Genomic DNA, 22,231 nt, shown 5'->3' with positions numbered 1-22,231 from the left:
TTAATCGGGTACAAGCCACACGCATCGGTATGGTCATATGTGTGTCACACGTGTGTTACATGTGTGACATCTGTGATTGCATACATGTGACATCAGTGTGACACGTACCGGACAAAACACAGGTCTTTGAAATAAAAATATTTCCTATATTCACCTGTATCCAGTGCTGTTTTCTTCGGCTCTGCTGTCCCCTGCTTCTCTCACCCGCTCATTATATTCATTGATTATTCACTGCACTGAGGACCTGGAAGCCGGAGAAGCATTGCAGTGACAGCACCGCGGGGACAGCATCGGGGACAGCACCTCCGGTGACAGGTGAGTATCCAGCAAGCAGTGTGTGTGCAGTGACGTCCAGGAGGTCATTGGAGTTCCCAATTAACTCTGATGACATCCTGATGACACCCCCGTGACACCCGCGCTACATCAGTTCATTGGGAACTCTGATGGCTTCTTGGACGTCACTGCACACACACTGCTTGCTTGCCCTGGTGTGGTAACAATCAGAGTAATATATGGGGTTGATGTCATCAAGCCCTGGGATGGTAATGGAGAGGAGTCCAGGAGGTGCCCATTACCAATCCTGTAAGTAAAAAAAATAAAATAAATCCTTTATTTTAAATAATTAAAAAACCACCACACCCTTTTTCACATAATCCACACAACATCCCACGAGGATCCTGGCTATGCTACATCCAGAAGATGCAATGATGGAAAAAGCGAATGACCACTGCAGCTCTTGGGACATACTGAGGACAGCGGATGACCCGGCTGTGAGAAGCGGTGCCGGTGAGTTCAATCAGGCCAGAGTTCACAGTCGAGTTCCCAAGATACCAAGTGTGACCACCAGTAAACCCGCTGCCGGATTGCTGGACTGCCAGATGGTGGGACACGGTGGCAGAGCAGTCCGGCAATCCAGCAGTCAGGTCACCGGAGGTCACACTTGGGCTCCCTCAGTCAACTCAGTTGAACCCGCTGTCTGATTGCCGGACTGTAGCATAGCAATGTCATCCCACAATCCAATAGTCTGTCAAATCAGCAACAGGTTCAACGGAGTTTCATTGGCAACTGTCAACCTGGTAACTTTAAGGGAGCCTTTAACGTTCCTGGAATTTCTAGCTGCTGAGGTATCTGCATACTGTAAACTTTAGTAAGAGTTCACAGCTTCCAGGTGTCCCAACAGCTGGGAACTACAGGAAGGCTCCTTTAAAGAAAACCAACCACCAGGATTTGCGCATATAAAGTAAAGGCAGTGCTATACTGGTGCTTTTAGGTTACCAGAGCTCAAAGCCACCAAGTCTCATGGCAGCTGTCAACTCGGTAACTTGAAGGGAGCCTTTACTGTTCCTGCAATTCCCAGCTGCTGGGACCTCTGGAAGCTGTGAACTCTATTAAGAATTCAAACCTTCCAGGTGTCCCAACAGGTGGGAACTCCAGGAAGCTTAAAGGCTTCCTTAAAGTTTTTGTGCCTCACAGCTACTAGACTGTCGAACTACTATGCCGCAGTCCAGCAATCCAGCAGACAGTTCACCTGAGTTCACACTCGCTCCCCCGATGCTCTCAGTGAACTCTGTTAAACTCGCTGTCAGATTGCTGGACTGTTGAATTGCAGGACATGGCCGCACTGCAGTCCTACAGTCAGGTCACCTCAGTTCACCCCCGCTGCTCTCAGTAAACTCCGTTGAACCTGCTGCCGGATTGCTGGACTGTCAGATTGCGTGACAAAGCTGCACAGCAGTCCAGAAATTCAGCAATGGGTTCACTGAGGGCAGCCCGAGTGTAAACTCCAGTGACCTGACTGCTGGATTGCTGTACCACCATGTCCCGCAGTATGGCAGTCCGGCAATCCAGCATTGGGTTCACCAATCACCAGTGGTCACACTTGGTACCATGGGAACGTCAGGTCACTGTCAGTCAGGTCCCCCGATGCCCTCAGTGTTCCCCGGGAACTGCACTGATCGTTCGCATTTTTCATCTCTGCAGCTTCTGGATATAGCAGAGTTGGGATTGTCGTGGGATGTTGTGTGGATTATGTCGAACCTGCAGGGTTATTTTGGGGGTTAATAAATTAGTGAAAGAGGGTGTCATTATTTTCTATTCTTTAAAATAAAGGCTTTTTGTGAGTTTGTATTTTTTTTATCTTTTTACTTACAGGATGGGTAATGGGGGGAGGGTTTCAGACACCTCTCCAATACCAACCCAGGGCTTGATGGCAGCTGTGGTTTTTGACAAAATCACAAGTGACATCAACCCCATATATTACCCAGATTGCCACCGCACCAGGGCAATCAGGATACATCTAATGATGCGCCAATTGTGTGGCAGCTGTGGGCTTCTATTTTTAGCCTGGGGAGGGCCCAATAACCACGAACCTTACCAGCCTGAGAATACCAGTCCCAGCTGTCTCCTTTACCTGCACTGGTTATCACAAATAGGCAGAGGATCATACATAATTTTTTTTTCCCACTTAACCTGTAAATCACAGTAATGCCAATATCAAAGATAGCTACATCATTCCTGTGATTGGCAGGCAATCTCTGCATGTTTAGTGGCTAAAAATTAGGTGCCAAACATGTGGGGAGTTGACTCGAAACTCACAAGGCTAATACCAAAATACTCAACAAGTAACGAATATCCTGAATACCGTAATAGTTGTGCAAATAAGGAAGAGTGACAAATAATTTCGCTCATCACTAATTATTACTTATCTCAACCGACAACAGAGTGGGCGCTCTGCACTGTACAGATCACAAAGTGCACAGTGCGCAGGGAGGGCCAGAGCAGGAACACAGCAGGAACACCCTAGCCCCTGAAATGAGAGTCCTTCATGATGCTTTGTTTCAGGGAGGGAGCAGAGGATGCGATCATTGCCACAGACTCTGCCCCCTGATGACACTTTGTTTGAGTATCCAAGCATGCACTGGGATTTTCAAACGAAACGTCATCAGACAGGAAGTAGAAAACAAAAAAAAATAGTAGTTAGTGTATTTAGAGAACAGTAGGGAATTTTTAATGCAATATACTAGACAATAGCTTAGATTTTGACATGAAATAGGGAGTTAGAATGAAATTTACTTTTGCCTTCCGACTACCCCTTTAAAGAGCTTACCACAGACGACCCCTTTCATAGTACATTTATATAAAGCAGTTTTGCATGATAGCCAGTCAAATAAATGATAACACTTGTAATTCAAGTCTCCATACTGCACATAAGCCCTACATGAAATAAGCACTTACATGTTTCATTTACTGTACAAAAAATGGAGCCATTATGTAATAGATGATAAAACTGTGCAAATAAAGGCAGCAAAATGAAATTGAACTTACAGTTTGTGATGTAAGCGTCCCTACAGGATCACATTCCTCATTAACATCTATAATAAACAACACAATAAACATTATTAAATGTCAAGAATATAGATGCAGGTGGTCTAATGATTATAATAAACTAATAGAGGTCTTCCAGGTTTACTACATTGATGATGTTTCGTAGAATAGGTCATCAATATCAGATTTGTGGGGATGCAACAATCAGCTGTTTTGAGCTATGGTGGTGGTAGATGCAAACAGTGACCATAGGGAAAATTCACTGTTTAGTTGCAGCTCCAGGGTACTGCAACTCAGCTCTTATCGACATTGATTTGTAGTACCCAATACCAGCCACTTCTGAAGTTAAAAACCGCTGATTAGTGGAGTTGCTAGGTGTCAGACCCCCACTAATCTAATAATGATGACCTATCTTCAGAATAGCTCATCAATACTGTTAGTCAATGTCAACCCATTTAACAAAAATACCTTTCATTTTACTCCTTCTAAAATGGTCATAAGTAAGAACATTTGTCAACTCAGTTTGGGAGACGTTTTGTTAAAACTCATGCACTGGGCCGCGTTTCAGGGTTGTACTTTACAGACGGACAAAGCATTCTGCTGTAGGAGGTGGACTGCGCCTGTACTGGGTATGCTATGTATTCTCTGTGTTATACCAATTGTATTGTAATATGTAGTGGGACTGTTACCAGCAGCGGAGTGGAAAAAGGGGGTTAAGGAGGAAGTGACAGATGTGGGAATTAGGACAGTGGGGAGATCTCAAGAGGGAACAGTTTAGTGTGGGGTTCAAAGATGTGGCCTCGGTGCTAGGGCCAGTCAGGGAACCCTGAGCCCTGGAGCCTATGGCTCACCCCGATTGGCTTTGAGAGTTGTCTGGCTAGAAAGCTACTGGGGGCCAGCAGCAAACGCAGGTGTGAGGAGGAGGCTGAAAGGAGACACAGACCCCAGAGCTTGAGAAAGAGATCCAAGATGGGGGGAATAGGTCAAGGAGCAATATCTTTAACTAAGCAAACGAAAGGAAATGAAGGTTATGTCTGCCATAAAGGTGTGAAGAATAAAAGTGAACAATTTTGTTTGGCCAAGTGAACTCTAGTGTTGCGTGTGTTACTAACTGTCTAAGACGACGACTTCCAGCAGGGTGATGGACATCACTCCGAAGAAAGAAGTTAAGTGTCATACACCCCACCAGAAGTCACATCCGCTCACGGGGTCTCCTTGACAAAGGAGTGTGGCGCGCCCGATGCCCCTCTCTTTCACTGTACCCATAAAATACACCTCCCATACAAATCTAAGGTCCCATATTAGACTTCAGAATGCTTTTTATTTCATACAGAAGCCAAATGGAGATTTTCTTCCTATGAAATTTACCAGAAATATATTTGCATGCCGTATTACGGAGGCTATGCTTTTAAGTATGGTATATATCAGAGTGACAGATGGTAGCTGTGATTAGTAAAAGTCAAAAAGACAAAAACAGAATCCCTTTAACAGAGAAATATAGCTTTTGTTACAATACAGTTGACCTTTGGAACAAGACATCAAACCTCATAAAACAATTGTCACACATTGGTGAATACCTATTCGCATCCGCAATCATAAAAAGGGTCACAATAGCGTCTATATACGTATGGCAATGGCGTCAATCCAAATATTTCAGAGGAACTAAACTCTGCGGCTCTGCACATTTGTAATAAAGCGGACTTGATTAACAATCTCTAGAGATCTGGGTTATAAAACTAGCAGCCAGCGCGGTCTCACAAAAGTCCTTTGTCTGTTAGTTGTTTCCCTTAGGACCGTACCTCACAAGTGTCACACATTTGACAATGCTTGGGAAACAAGAAAATGTAATAGTTTGGTAGTAAGAGCACTGGATGTGAGCCCAGATGTCTGAACCAACAGCGGAAATATGCCAAGGAGCCGGTTTGTGAAATAAGTTATATTGTCTATAAAGCAAATTACCCAGAACATGTCTGTTTTTAGGAATCTTACAATGTTGGACAAAGACAAAGGATTCATAATAGCTACAAACTCCCGAACAGAAACTCTAACTTTCAGCACGCCCTGACAACCACAGACTTCGGTCAAGAACCAACAAACTCTTGTGAATCTGTTACTTCTTTGGTCTCTCCTAAGGCAATCTTTCACATCTGTCTGTGCTACCGTTCTGCCAAGATTAGAGTACAATCTGAGCCTTATGATTTCATCAGACTGTATAAAGAACATGAGTGAAGACAATTCTCAAAGTTTCTTCTCAAGCTGTGAGGCACCCCTGGCTTTTGGTAGAAGGCATATTTTGCCCAAACCTTTATATGATTGCAACAATCTGTAGTTTAACAATATAATTGCCCATTTTGTTCGTATTTCACTATTCTCTGTAGTTTAGGAGGCCTAAAAAAGGAAAATGTATAGATATTTGTAATTTTAGTATGGACTTATATTACAGATGGTGGGGCTGAAATATCATCTTGATCACTATGGGGAGGCCCTAGTAGAAAAAGTTTGAGAAGACCTGGTCTATTAGATTGACTGGAGGATGACAACGGGGGTCAGTTATTTCTCTGATAACCACCTAACATGCCACTGTTCTCACACTAAGGTCTATCTGACAACAGACATCTACTGTAAACTCACTTAGAAAGGATCATACGGGTCATTTACATGTATAAATTAGGGTAAGGGATTATGTATAAGACCTTACTGCACTGATTTAATGGGAAGGGAAGCAGAACCTTATTTATGATAGATTCCGTTTGAATTAGAAAGAGAAAAATACGTGTCAAAATTCTGTATGGGGTCATTTAGTGTGATTTCTAAAGGAAAAAGTATACAAAATAGCTTTCCGGGAAAGAAAGGAAAACTGTCTTTTTAGCACCAACTATTGGATGTGGCTATCCTGTAGGTTAAGGTCTTAATCTTTAAGGAGTCTTGCAATATGAAGGAATATTAGCCAGTTGTCTACAGATAATTCTCTAGTCTTCTTGTAAATCATTAAAGGAAGCTGCAGTATCTCCAACAGATGGCACTACAGAGTAAGCTTTCCCCTCCCGGAGGATAGCCTGAAATTCTACTCTAAATCCATCATATCTGTTAAATCGCTGTCAGTAAGGCCATGTGCACCCATTCAGTACCTGGTGAGGTTTTTTTTTTACCTCAGTATTTGTAAGCCAAAACCCAGAATGGAGCAATCAGAAGAAAACTATAATAGAAACACGTCACCACTTCTGAATTTTTACCCACTCCTGATTTTGGCTACCAATACAAAGGTAAAAAACTCACCAAATATTCAACGTGTGCACGTGGCCTTACACAGGGGCCAGAGGACTGTTTTGAATATGACCCTTCACACGTCCAGTTCAGAGTATTGCTCAGATTATCATCCTCCCACATACACAAAATGTAACCATTAAAGTGGTTGTTGGTCTTAAATGATCTATATGGAGAGAAGGTATGCACACCAGTAACTACAGTTAGGTCCAGAAATATTTGGACAGTGACACAAGTTTTGTTATTTTAGCTGTTTACAAAAACATGTTCAGAAATACAATTATATATATAATATGGGCTGAAAGTGCACACTCCCAGCTGCAATATGAGAGTTTTCATATCCAAATCGGAGAAAGGGTTTAGGAATCATAGCTCTGTAATGCATAGCCTCCTCTTTTTAAAGGGACCAAAAGTAATTGGACAAGGGACTCTAAGGGCTGCAATTAACTCTGAAGGCGTCTCCCTCATTAACCTGTAATCAATGAAGTAGTTAAAAGGTCTGGGGTTGATTACAGGTGTGTGGTTTTGCATTTGGAAGCTGTTGCTGTGACCAGACAACATGCGGTCTAAGGAACTCTCAATTGAGGTGAAGCAGAACATCCTGAGGCTGAAAAAAAAGAAAAAATCCATCAGAGAGATAGCAGACATGCTTGGAGTAGCAAAATCAACAGTCGGGTACATTCTGAGAAAAAAGGAATTGACTGGTGAGCTTGGGAACTCAAAAAGGCCTGGGCGTCCATGGATGACAACAGTGGTGGATGATCGCCGCATACTTTCTTTGGTGAAGAAGAACCCGTTCACAATATCAACTGAAGTCCAGAACACTCTCAGTGAAGTAGGTGTATCTGTCTCTAAGTCAACAGTAAAGAGAAGACTCCATGAAAGTAAATACAAAGGGTTCACATCTAGATGCAAACCATTCATCAATTCCAAAAATAGACAGGCCAGAGTTAAATTTGCTGAAAAACACCTCATGAAGCCAGCTCAGTTCTGGAAAAGTATTCTATGGACAGATGAGACAAAGATCAACCTGTACCAGAATGATGGGAAGAAAAAAGTTTGGAGAAGAAAGGGAACGGCACATGATCCAAGGCACACCACATCCTCTGTAAAACATGGTGGAGGCAACGTGATGGCATGGGCATGCATGGCTTTCAATGGCACTGGGTCACTTGTGTTTATTGATGACATAACAGCAGACAAGAGTAGCCGGATGAATTCTGAAGTGTACCAGGATATACTTTCAGCCCAGATTCAGCCAAATGCCGCAAAGTTGATCGGACGGCGCTTCATAGTACAGATGGACAATGACCCCAAGCATACAGCCAAAGCTACCCAGGAGTTCATGAGTGCAAAAAAGTGGAACATTCTGCAATGGCCAAGTCAATCACCAGATCTTAACCCAATTGAGCATGCATTTCACTTGCTCAAATCCAGACTTAAGACGGAAAGACCCACAAACAAGCAAGACCTGAAGGCTGCGGCTGTAAAGGCCTGACAAAGCATTAAGAAGGAGGAAACCCAGCGTTTGGTGATGTCCATGGGTTCCAGACTTAAGGCAGTGATTGCCTCCAAAGGATTCGCAACAAAATATTGAAAATAAAAATATTTTGTTTGGGTTTGGTTTATTTGTCCAATTACTTTTGACCTCCTAAAATGTGGAGTGTTTGTAAAGAAATGTGTACAATTCCTACAATTTCTATCAGATATTTTTGTTCAAACCTTCAAATTAAACGTTACAATCTGCACTTGAATTCTGTTGTAGAGGTTTCATTTCAAATCCAATGTGGTGGCATGCAGAGCCCAACTCGCGAAAATTGTGTCACTGTCCAAATATTTCTGGACCTAACTGTATATAAGGGGAATATATTAAAAGCAGAAACTGCTGTGTGAATACTGACATGAAAAATCCAACAGCTATATGTAAGAATGAAAGTATGAAAATGGAATCTGCATTACTGCCATGAACATATGAATAAAGAGAAATTTAGCTATTGAATTGATCAATGCAACAGAGCCCCACCCACCCATACCTATTGCCAGTCCATATTATACGCATATATAGCCTGGGTCTCAGCTTCCCATACACGGTAAGTTTTTTAACTGCATGAGAGGACACACACAAGCTAGGGACCCCAACGTAGAGAAATACTTTGGCGTAGTGTTGGGGCTCTGTTGCATTGATCAATTCAATAGCTAAATTTCTCTTTATTCATATGTTTATGGCAGTAATGCAGATTCCATTTTTCATATTTTCATTCTTACATATAGCTATTGGATTTTTTTATGTCAGTATTCACACAGCAGTTTCTGCTTTTCATATATTCCCCTTACATGGTCACTGGGGTGCATACCCTCTCTCCATATAGTGTAGATTTTTTAGGTTTTTGCACCCAGTTCAGACTCAGAATGGTGTTCCAGACATTATTTCTTGATTGGTCTTAAATGATAAGTCTGCAGTCCTTCTATGTGACTGCAGACTTCTGAAGTCTCCAAGAACTCGAACTGTGCACTGCAAGGATTTGACGGTTTCTAAACCAGGAATGGAGGTCACGTGACCGCAACTGTGCGATATGCATGTTCCTGGCCAAAACCTGGCTAGTGGGCGCAGCCTCACTCAATACAGGTGTATGGAACAAGCCTGTGCTTACAACACAGCCGCGTCAACTAGTCAGATGAGCTCATTCCATACACTTGTATTGAGTGAGGCTGTATCCACTAGTCAGGTTTTGGCTGGGAACATGCATAGACAGGACAACCTCTTTCTTTATTTTGGTGTAATAATGTCAAACACAGGTACTGATTATATACTTACGCTGTGGCATGAAATTTTCTAAAATTGGGAAATGATATAACTCTGTCTTTTGAGCTGTGTTATGCAACATTTTACTTACCTCTATATACAAAATAACGTACCTTGACAATATGGGTAGTTATCTAATCCAGACGAGCACCTGTCACACTTCTGCCCAGTAACCCCTGGTCGGCACTCACATTGTCCAGTAATGGAGTTACATGCGCTCTGATAAGAGCCTTGTGGAGAACACTGACAGGCTAAAGAACAATACATAATACACATATTATAAACTGCTGCCATAATACAGAATATACACAAAGAAAAAGACATCCTATAAAGTTATAATCACACCCCAAAGTAGAAAGTTTCCACTGGCAATGAAAAAAGTTGGAAACATTAAAGAAAAAATATATTTCTGTTTTGTCAGTAAACTAATCTGCAATACTGGCCTAATATAACAGTTATCACATGTTGGCTAGGACTCTTATTACAATCTCATACTGATGGCTATACTCACCTATACAAATGGGATAGTTGTAGAAATTTGGTGCACACTGATTACATGTCTGTCCTGCATAATTAGGGTGGCAAATACACTCTCCCCTAGGTCCACATGAAGGGTCTATGGAACCAATCATACCGCAGTCACATTCTAGCATGAAAAAGAAAATAGAAATGTAATTAAACAGTGCTGAATTAGTCACAGTCTGAAAGTTGCGTATGGCATTTATAAGTACGTACATCATGGCCTGACGAGAGGTTAACTGTGACTTTTCATACAATTGTGGCCAAACGTTTTAGACAGGCTCAAATTTTGGTTTTCTTAAAGTTTGCTGCTTAAGTTTTTATAGTGACAATTTGCATTAACTCTAGCTTGTAATTAAAGATGATCAGATGAATTGCAAAAAAGAGTGAAGGCATTCATTGCCATGAAAATTAAAGGGGTATTCCCATCTTCAAAAGTCACTTACCTTATGTGCAGGGCATTACAGTGGCTTAGGTATCCATGGTTACAACCACTAGCAACTAACTGTCCCTATATGCGTGGCCGTAACCTTGGTTACCTAAGTTACTGTAATGCCCTGCACATAAGGTAAGTGACATAACTTTTCAGAAGAACTACACTATATTTCTAATTGGAGGTATTTGCTAATATACTTATTATTACACTTACTAAATATTGGGATAGGATCTTAGACATGGGAATACCTGTTTCACTTAATCACAAGAATTTAATTATTTTTAGCCCTACTGCAAAATAACCAGCTTACAATATTTAAGTAGTTTTCTCGTTAGCTCGGGAGAAAGTGTTAACGAGAACAAGGCAGTTGATATCACTCTGTCATGCTGATTACATTATAAGAGCTGACTGATTGGTATTAAAGGGGGAATAAATTTAACATCATTGTATTCTTCTGTAAACCATGGTTGCCTATAAGGAAACATGCGTGATCGTCATTACTTTTCATCAAATAGGATTTACAGGGAAGGACATTGCTGGTTATAACATTATAACATTATAACATTGCACTTAAATCAACCATTTGTAGGATCTTCAAAAACTTCAAAGAAAGAGGTTCAATTGAAAAAGGCTTAAAAGGCACTTAAGAAAGCCTAGATAGTGGTAGGACCATTTAGTAAATGAGAACTGAGTTACAGGATCGGTTCAACACCAGTGCAGAGCTTGTCCACGAATGGCAGCAGGCATCAATGCATCTGCATGCAAAGTGGAGAGAAGGCTTTTGAAAGCTGGCCTGGTGTAAAGGACAGCAAAGAAGCCACTTCTCTCCAAGAAAAACATCAAGGATAGGATAACTTTCAGCATGAAGTACAGGAATTGAACTGCAGAGAACTGGGGTACAGTTTTTTCACTAATGAAGTTCCCTGAATACTGTTTGGACATCTGGAAGAATTATTGTGTGGAGTAGAAAGGATGAGCCCAGTCATAAGATCCAGGAGCAATATGGAGATGCATTTTTTACTTTTCCAGTAGATAGAGAATGTTGTAGGCAGAAGTGATAACAAATTAGCTTGGTGAACAAAACATTGACATTTTGGGACCATGGCCAGGAAACTCCACAGATCTTAATACCAATTCTTAAAAAGTGAGTGGACAAACACAAAAAGCAGGATTTAGCACTGTAAAGTAAATACATGGCCATTAGGGTGCTGTGATGCTGATTAAATGGATACCTGCAGTGAAAAAATCTGATCTTTGGAAGCAGAATAATCTTCCTCTAAAGTTTTCTAAAGCCGTGCATCGAAGTAGGGTCTTTTGCTTCTTTTCCGCCCCTCCCCTCCTCTTCTTCTTCTACAGCTCACTGATCATTCATTGACCTGCCTCACAATGAATTATGGCGGTGGTGGTGGCACGGAATTTCAAAAAGGCAATAAATAATAAAGAATAATCAGTGACCTGTAGAAAAAAACAGGAGGCAGGTGGAGGGGTAGAAAAGGAGAAGACCCTACCCCCAAGTCTCGCCAAGATGCACAAGCGAACCACAGATGACGTCATCATGAAAATTTTAGAGGAACATTATTCAGCAACCAAAGTTCGTATTCCTTCAATGCAGGTACCTATTTAATCACCATCATATGCATCTATCATAGCGCCATTATAGCCATGTATTTACTTTATAGTGCTAATTCCTGCTGACAGATTCTCTCTAATATTATTGGCCTATCCTCAAGGGAGATATCAGATCAGTAGGAGTCTGATTCCCATCAAGCCGCAGAGGTCAGCACTGTAAAGGGACTGTAGTGTCCCCTACATTTTTGTCAGGCACAGCCCTATACATTTGGTAGCGGTTGCATCTGATATTTATGGCTCATGGTTTCTAACTTTAGCTTCATATATATGGTTGAAATTGATATAAAATAGCTATAAAGAAACCAACCTTTACAGTTTGGAAAGGAATGGTAGCCTGGTCGGCACTGGTCACACTGTGCCCCCTCGACTCTAAGCTTGCACAGGCACTTTCCTGTAGGGCTGCATACCTCGGGGAGCATGCCAGCAGGATTGCAATCACACCCTAAACAATCAAAGGAAATGGCCTTTATACATTGAAAAAATATCATTTTTATTTTATGACACTGACAGGAAATTAGTTACAGTGTCAACAATAAAGGAATTCAGCTCTAAACTATGCCCATTCTACGAAAAAATAAATCCATCATTATGGAGCTGGAAGAACAGAGAGGAAAACATGTCGGTCATATAACACATTACATTGCTGACTTATTGAATGTTAGGCTTTTGTAAGCTTTCTGCATATTTCATTTATTATAATGCTGTATATATGATGAATAGCTATAATTCCAAGAGATTCAAATATTTTTTAATTAATAAGAACTTTTTAAAATATTTTATCTCACTTTTTGTAGCAAAAAAGTTGAATGAATTTACTCTGGTTAGGCGGAAAATGACTGTTCCAAAAAAATGCGCGTGTGGACTCACACCCAGAAATAGGCCACAGTACAGGATTATAACTTAGGAAGTTATTGACCTTTGGACAATATGACAGTATAGGAGAATTCCAATGTGACTGTGATTGCAAGAAACTCCCGCCTGACTCACACATCGGACCCTGTCATAAATCACATTATATAAGAGCAAGACAACCTTTTATACCGCGATGATGCTTTTATTATGGCAGGTTCTGTCAATGAAAGGTTTAAGCAGAATGAACTTGTTATTTTTCAAGATTTTTAATTTCCTTCTCTATGTGCACAATGGAAGAAGGATTTTTTTTGTTTCTAAATGGAACTCATTCTGTAATATGGCATCAAATGGACCCCAAAATTACATAAGCAAATGTAATCAGGGTCTCTTCAGCCATGAGACGAGATCAGCACTTCGCCTCAGGTGGTGGTGCGGGGTGACTCTCTGGTTATGATATTTTGTAGCCTGTCTGCAGGGCCAGATTAAGGTTGGTGGGGGCCCCTGGGCAGAAAATCTGGTGGGGGCCCAATAACGTTAACATTTTTAGCCATAACAGTAGAGCACGAACTGTAGCATTTAGATATAAATACTGTACCTCAGTCTCACATTCCCCCTCCTCAGCATACTGTGCCCTCCATACAGTGCCCTCACACTGGCCACCATGCTGCCCCTTCTCTATACTGTACCTCCGTCTCACATTCCCCCTCCTCAGCATACTGTGCCCTCCATACTGTGACCTCACACTGGCCACCATGCTGCCCCTTCTCTATACTGTACCTCCGTCTCACATTCCCCCTCCTCAGCATACTGTGCCCTCCATACTGTGACCTCACACTGGCCACCATGCTGCCCCTTCTCTATACTGTACCTCCGTCTCACATTCCCCCTCCTCAGCATACTGTGCCCTCCATACTGTGACCTCACACTGGCCACCATGCTGCCCCTTCTCTATACTGTACCTCAGTCTCACATTCCCCCTCCTCAGCATACTGTGCCCTCCATACAGTGCCCTCACACTGGCCACCATGCTGCCCCTTCTCTATACTGTACCTCAGTCTCACATTCCCCCTCCTCAGCATACTGTGCCCTCCATACAGTGCCCTCACACTGGCCACCATGCTGCCCCTTCTCTATACTGTACCTCCGTCTCACATTCCCCCTGCTCAGCATACTGTGCCCTCCATACAGTGCCCTCACACTGGCCACCATGCTGCCCCTTCTCTATACTGTACCTCCGTCTCACATTCCCCCTCCTCAGCATACTGTGCCCTCCATACAGTGCCCTCACACTGGCCACCATGCTGCCCCTTCTCTATACTGCCTACTTGCTTCATTATCCAGTCACTATACTGTACCTCAGTCTCACATTCCCCCGCCTCAGCATACTGTGCCCTCCATACTGTGCCCTCACACTGGCCACCATGCTGCTACTTCTCTGTACTGCTTATCCCCCCCCACTACACAGTCTCTATTATATGCCCCTTACACTTTCTTTCTCAATACTATCCACTTACAATTTTCTCCCACCATACTGCTGCCTCACACTTTCCAATGGTGCCCCCCTGATTGCTGTGCAGGGACAAATATGCCACATGCCTTCCAAAGGTACGCACCTGTACAGTGTACAGGAGAATACATGACTGGTACACGCAGGGCCAGCTCCAGGTTTTTGTAGGCCCTGGGCGAAAGAGTCCTAGTGGGCCCCATCCACACATAGACATGCACAGATACATACACATACAGGCATATGTACACATATATATTTAAAGAGAAATTCACAAAAACACATATAAACAGACATAAATCTAGACACAGTCATATACACTGACATACATAGATGACATACACAGATACACATCATACATGCACACACAGACACATTTTTAAATTTTTATATATATTTCTAATATTGTGAAGCCGGCAACAGCCTCATTCACCTCCCCGCTTGTCTCCATCCAGCTCCTCCTGGGCACGTGTCTGTGCCACGCTGATTGGTGGCCGACACTAACAGACATGGCCGCATATAGAGAACACTAACACTGCTGTATATACATCACAAGAGAGACTGGGGACATACACATTACTGGGGGGCATACATATTACTGAGGAAAGGGGTATATATCAATGGGGGCATACAGCTCTAGAGGGGGACAGTGGCTCTGAAGTGGGGGGACAAACAGCTCTGAGGTGGGGGGGTGACATGCAGCTCTGGGGGTATACAGCTCTCAGGTGGAGGGGACATACAACTCTGGGGGAATAGTTGTATGAAGCTCCCATAGTCCTCCATATAGTATTATGTAGCCTCCATGTAGTATTATGCAGCCCCATATGGCACTATGCAGCCCCCACATGGCACTATGCAGCCCCCATATGGCACTATGCAGCCCCCATATGGCACTATGCAGCCCCCATATGGCACTATTCAGCCCCCATATGGCACTATTCAGCCCCCATATGGCACTATTCAGCCCCCATATGGCACTATGCAGCCCCCATATTACATTAAGCAGCGCCTATATAGTGCAATGCAGACCCATATAGCAGTAGGAACCCTCATGTCTTATACAGCCCCCATATAACACAATGCAGGTCCATATAGCATTAGGCACCCTTATGTAGTACACAGCCCCTATACAGCACAGAGCAGACCAGATAATATTAAGCACCTTCACGTAGTACACAGCCCCTATATAGCACAGTGCAGAGCCAGATAGTATTAGGCATCCTCATGTAGTATACAGCCAGTATATAGCACAGTACAGACCCAGATAGTGTTAGGCATCCTCACGTAGTACACAGCCCCTATATAGCACAGTGCAGAGCCAGATAGTATTAGACATCCTCATGTAGTATACAGCCAGCACAGTACAGACCCAGATAGTGTTAGGCATCCTCACATAGTACCGGGTTTACTGTGATACAGACACCAGATGTTATACAATATACATGTGACGCCCTGGGCAAGCCAGGGGTCACAGGTCATTGCACCACCACACCCCACACCCCAGTTAGGAACACCCAAGCTACCAAAATCCTTATTGCCTTCCTCCAGGGGCTGATGTTCACACCAGGGGGTGGGCCAGGCGGTTGGCTCCGCCCACCGAGGGGTTCACAGCCCTGGAGGCGGGAGAACCAGGCAGTTGAAGCCAGACTAGAGTCTGAGGAGGAGTCAAGTGAGGGAAGTGAAAGTGAGAGGAAGCAAGAACAGCTAGAGAAGTAGAAGGAGTAAACAGTTAGCTCAGGGAGAGCTTGAGTGTGGAGCAAAGATAGAGTTCGGAGGAGGAAGTGGAAGGAGTAAACAGTGGAGTTCAAGTTGGAGTTGAAAGTAGAAGGAAGTAGTAGTGGAGCTAAAGAGAGAAGCTGAAGTGACAGTAGTAAAGCCTGAAGTTGGTCCGGCTGTGTGCCAGGACAGTGACAGCAAGGTCAGCAGACGGCGGTGATAGTCTGGAGGGGGACTGCTCAGAGGTTGCTGGAAGGACCGCGGACGGGTAGTGGCCCGGCGGTCTGGAGCAGTATACGAAGAACAGTCAGCACCAGGGCAGGGGCCTCTCGGATCCCGGCAAGGCTAGGAGTCGCCATAATTTGCCAAATCCGTCAGTGAAGGGGACGTCTGTCTCCAAACAACCAAGTCCAGTTTCTCAGGGCCAGCGCCTGCGGGCAAAGTAGGGCTCCTCCGGCCCATATCCAAGCCGGGGAGCGGGTTACCGGTGGGAACCCATCGCAACCATCATCAACTTAGGTGCAGGACAGAGGGACCGTCACCGTCACCTACTGGGGAAAGCAAGTGCAGCCGTCCGTGGGAACCGTCTTTCCAGCCGTGTGTTTTACCGAAAACTGTGTCAACGTCTCAGGCTGAGTGAGTACCACAGTGCCGCAAGGCACAGCGCTGCCTCCCCGCGTCCCTGCGCCCACCAAGCCCTGCATCACCCACCTCATCACTGGGCCCCGGGATCACCAACCCCTACCCACGGAGGAGCAACACAACAACTGGCTGCTCCATACCATCCTTCCCGGGATCCCCATACAGAGCAGCGGTGGTGTCAACAAATCACCACAACCGTGGGTGGCGTCACGGACAATAACCAATCCCCACACCCAAAATCCCCTTTCACTCACGGGCGAGGAGCGCCGCTAGAGTCCCCGGGATCCGGCCCATCGCTCGAGCCACCGAGCAGCAGCAGGCCGCAGCAGCCGCGGCAGCCGGACCCGAGCAGTGGGAGAGCGCGGCGTCCCCTCCTCCGCCCGCGACATACATATTATATACCATCTGATGTGTGTACACAGTATATCACACTACTCTGTACACTGGATGTGGTATACCATGTACACAGTATATCACACTGCTCTGTACACTGGATGTGGTATATAATGTACACAGTATATCACACTGCTCTCTACACTGGATGTGGTATCCCATGTACACAGTATATCACACTGCTCTGTACACTGGATGTGGTATACCATGTATACAGTATATCACACTGCTCTGTACACTGGATGTGGTATATAATGTACACAGTATATCACACTGCTCTCTACACTGGATGTGGTATACCATGTACACAGTATATCACACTGCTCTGTACAGTGGATGTGGTATCCCATGTACACAGTATATCACACTGCTCTGTACAGTGGATGTGGTATACCATGTACACAGTATATCACACTGCTCTGTACACTGGATGTGGTATCCCATGTACACAGTATATCACACTGCTCTGTACACTGGATGTGGTATTCCATGTACACAGTATATCACACTGCTCTGTACAGTGGATGTGGTATACCATGTACACAGTATATCACACTGCTCTGTACACTGGATGTGGTATCCGATGTACACAGTATATCACACTGCTCTGTACACTGGATGTGGTATACCATGTACACAGTATATCACACTGCTCTGTACACTGGATGTGGTATACCATGTACACAGTATATCACACTGCTCTGTACACTGGATGTGGTATACAATGTACACAGTATATCACACTGCTCTGTACACTGGATGTGGTATCCCATGTACACAGTATATCACACTGCTCTGTACACTGGATGTGGTATATAATGTACACAGTATATCACACTGCTCTGTACACTGGATGTGGTATCCCATGTACACAGTATATCACACTGCTCTGTACACTGGATATGGTATACCATGTACACAGTATATCACACTGCTCTGTACACTGGATGTGGTATACCATGTACACAGTATATCACACTGCTCTGTACACTGGATGTGGTATACAATGTACACAGTATATCACACTGCTCTGTACACTGGATGTGGTATACAATGTACACAGTATATCACACTGCTCTGTACACTGGATGTGGTATACAATGTACACAGTATATCACACTGCTCTGTACACTGGATGTGGTATATAATGTACACAGTATATCACACTGCTCTGTACACTGGATGTGGTATACCATGTGAACAGATATACAATGTCCTGCACTGATCACACCTGGGCCTACAGCACCTCACATATTCTATATGTAATATGGGCCATATAGTGTAATGTGTATTGCAGGCTCAGATGTGATCAGTGCAGGATCTGTGTAGTGATGTCTCTGCTGAAGATCAGTGTGAGTTATTGCAGGGGAGGGATGAGGCTGAAGACACGGCACTGACAGCCCGACCTGATCTGCAGCAGGTCACACTCCTGCAATAACTCGCACTGGTCCTGCCGGCAGAGCTGCCGCTGACACTATGGAATCCCGTCCTGCTCCCCCCTCACTGCAACCTCCTGCCCAGCACCATGATGGATGACGTCACACTCACCGTCATCCACAGAGGCCTCTGCTCCGGTCCTCCCACAAGCTCCTCTACAGCACGAAGAAGCAGCAACAGCAGGCGCGCGATGACGTCATCTATGCAGACGCAGCCCACACAGCGTGCAGTGGGCGTGTCTGCAGCACAGTGCCGGCCGGGATTGAAAATCTTTAAAGGTACAGTGCGGTCCTGAACACTGCGGCGTTACTAAAATGGCGGCCACATAGATGGTGGTGGGGGCCCCCTCAGAAGCTCTTGTGGTGGGGGCCCCTGGGCTGAAGCCCTGTCTGCCCCGCCTATAATTCTGCCCTGCCTGTCTGTGAACCACATCAGCCTGTAACACCTTTAAAGCACCACTGCAGCATTTTTTCAGTGGTGGAGTAGCTCTTTAAATGTCAGCCCCCTGTTATATATGTTATTCACTCACTATGTGGTGGTAATATGTTGTCTGGTTACGGTGTGGCGTTATTTCTCCCTTGTATGTGGTTGTATTTGGTCACTATATGGTGGTAATATGTTGTCTGGTCACGGTGTGGCGGTATCTCTCCCTTGCATGTGGTGTTATTGGTCTTGGTATAGTGGATTGTGTGGTGTATGGTGGGCAATTTTTCTCTCTGATATTAATATGGGGAAGATTCTTTATTTCCAAATGTTGTTTCCTGTTTTCTACAGCTAAATTCGCTTTGACTATGTCTCCATCTCCACAATGTGGCGCTTGACCAACTTTCAAAGTCGAATGTGGCTCTCAATGTAAAAAAGGTTGGGGACTCCTGCTCACTTCTCCTTCTCATATTTATACTCCTGACCACAATACAGGAGAAGCCCCTATGGAATACATAGTAGAGAGCTTGAGCCAAACCTGCTGGACTAATTCTTTTAATGGTTGTAAAATGCTAATTATTCGTTGTAAACTTACTTTGACAGAACGGATAATGGAAGTATCCAGGAGTACACGTATCGCAAGATGTTCCCCGGAATCCTACACGGCAGGGACACTGTCCTGTCAATGTGTCACAATTATTGCTCAGTGCTCCAGCTCCGGTACAGCTGCAACCTATCAGCAAAAACAACATATATGATTGCTAGTCACAGAAAACATGGCCTTTTTTAGGTAAGTCCTATCATCTCTCAGAATTGGAAATGATCCCGTACCCTACTCAGACATCTTCTGTTTAAAGAGTCAGAATAAGTTTTGATTTTTAGTGTTCTTCATTTTACGCTCAGGTGAGACAGTACAAACAATGCACTTTTACATTTGCTGGTTTACAGAGCCTGAATAACCACCGTCACAGAAAGGAGAATCTCCTCTTCTGACGTTTCTCTACACTTGTCAGAGGCAAGGGAGAACTCTACAGATTATTCCCACTCTTCTGGACTCAGCTTGAACATGTTTTTATTTAAAGGGTTATTCCCATCTCCAAGATCCCATCCCAATATGTAGTAGTAATAATAATAATAATAATAATAATAATAATAATAATAATAATATTAGCAAATACCTCCAATTAGAAATGTAGTATAGTTCTCCTGATGTCCCTTACCTCATGTTCAGGGCATTGCAGGACCTTAGGTATCCATGGTTACGACCATGCATATAGTGACAGATAGTTAGTTAGTTGCTGGTGGTCATAACCATGGATACCTAAGGTCCTGCAATGCCCTGAACATGAGGTAAGTGACATAGTGACTCAGGAGAACTATACTATATTTCTAATTGGAGGGATTTGATAATATTATTATTATTACACCTACTACAAATTGGGATAGGATCTTGGAGATGGTAATACCCCTTTAATACTATACTCTGTGCACATTTATTAGGCAAGTGAGCATTTTCACCATACCATCATTTGTATGCAGATTTTCCTCCTTCAGGCCCCCTTCACACATCCGTGTCTCTGGTACAAGTGACGTCCGTTTTCACACGTACCGAACACACTGACACACGTAGACCTATTAAAATCAACAGGTCAGTGCACACGTGCGTGTTTTCACATGGAACGTGTGTTAGTGTGGAGCATACACGTGTCCGTGTGCTCCACACGTAGACATGTCTGCTTTTCTCCGGCAGCACCGGTATCACACGGACTGCACAGATGTGATCCACGTGACATCAGTGTGACACATACCAGAGAAAAACACGTTTCTGTGAAATAAAATTAATTTCTATACTCACCTTCTCCAGCGCTGCTGTCTTTGCCGCTACTGTCACTTGCTTCCGATCCCCGCTTATTATGCTCATTGCATATGCACTGCACCAAGGACCGGAAGCAGCAGCACCAGCTGGGAGTCAGCAGGACAGGAGACCGCAGAGCAGAAGACATCAGCACCAGACAACAGTGACCGGGACAGGTGAGCAGAAAGTTCCTTTTTTCCGTGTATTATGACGGATAGCACACAGAGAACACGTATGTGCCAAAATCACAGCACACGGAGGGTCATATGCACCTTTAACAAGTCTGTGCAAAACATGTGTGATTTTTCACAAACGTGTAAAAGAGGCCTCAAGCTGTATACACCTGAATGCTTATCGGAAGAAGCAGATCAGGTGATGTGTATTTCTGTAATGAGGGAGGGTGTGGCCTAAGGAAACAATAACCTCTATCAGGGCGTGCAGAACTACTAGGCAGCTTGTTTTCCGCAGACATAATGGGCAAAAAGAAAAGATTTAATTGACTATGAAATGTCAATAATTGTTAAACATCTTATAGAGGAATGCAGCAGTCTTGAAACTGCTAAGAGATTGGGGCACAAGGAAGCATTGTTGCAAATAGTCAACAGAGTCACAAAAAAGTTTTAAAAAGGTTTTTTTTTTTAGAGAAAAATCAAACATGAATTGACCAAGAACCCATTTTCCTCCAGTGTTGTCATATTCCAGAACTGAAGCCTCCTTGGAGGCCCAGAAGTACAAGATCTTCAGTGCTCAGACACACGTCCGAGGTAAGGGAAGCTGAAAGCAAGGGTTGTCAACTTGACTTTTTTTTTTTTGGACACATTATCAAAAAATCAAGGACAGGCAATATTTTTTACAGACACATTGGGAAAACATAATACATCATTATGATTATAAGTGATACTGTAGATGTCTAAAGTCTATAATTCTGATAAGAACACATCAGCTGCATTCACTGTAAACTAAAATGATGGTAATTATAGTCAAAATAATCTTTATAAGTTTCTTCAGCTTCAAAAAAAATGGACACCTTAAATTTATTTTAAGGACAGGGAAGAAAGTGCCCTTATTTTGAGGACTGTCGTGGAAATTCGGGACTGTTTACAACTTCGGCTAAAACCCAACCATCACTATACAAGACACGAAAGTTGAAATGTCCACATTGGGCCAAGAAATATCTACAGACAGATTTTTTAAAGGTTTTATGGACTGATTTGATGAGAGTGACTCTTGACGGACCAGATGGATCTGTGTGACTGGATCAGTAACAAGCACAGACCTCCAACTAAGAGGCCAGCAATGGGCTGAGGCCAAATATTTACCTGTATCATCCACATAAAATAGTATAATAAATCTATAAATAAGATTAGGGAAAAAAAGAATTTGTATCACTCTATGGAGATATATAATATGGGGGATACATAATCTAACTGAGAA

At 43.6% G+C, this 22,231-nt stretch overlaps 1 protein-coding gene across 1 annotated transcript in view; it reads right to left on the bottom strand.

Annotated features, from left to right (window-relative positions):
• LAMA3 (laminin subunit alpha 3) overlaps positions 1-22,231 on the bottom strand; it is a 291,632-nt gene that overhangs the window by 207,836 nt on the left and 61,565 nt on the right. The window contains exons 8-12 of the mRNA XM_075353342.1: positions 19,538-19,675; positions 12,283-12,417; positions 9,903-10,037; positions 9,505-9,642; positions 3,325-3,371 (exon numbers count right to left, since the gene is read on the bottom strand). Coding sequence (XP_075209457.1) covers positions 3,325-3,371; positions 9,505-9,642; positions 9,903-10,037; positions 12,283-12,417; positions 19,538-19,675 — 593 coding nt within the window. The remainder of the gene's footprint in view (positions 1-3,324; positions 3,372-9,504; positions 9,643-9,902; positions 10,038-12,282; positions 12,418-19,537; positions 19,676-22,231) is intronic.

The sequence above is a fragment of the Anomaloglossus baeobatrachus genome, chromosome 6, assembly GCF_048569485.1.
Source record: "Anomaloglossus baeobatrachus isolate aAnoBae1 chromosome 6, aAnoBae1.hap1, whole genome shotgun sequence".
In the NCBI taxonomy this organism is placed as follows: Eukaryota; Metazoa; Chordata; class Amphibia; order Anura; family Aromobatidae; genus Anomaloglossus; species Anomaloglossus baeobatrachus.
Note: the sequence above shows the minus strand (reverse complement) of the source record. Positions and strands in the feature narration are given on the sequence as shown.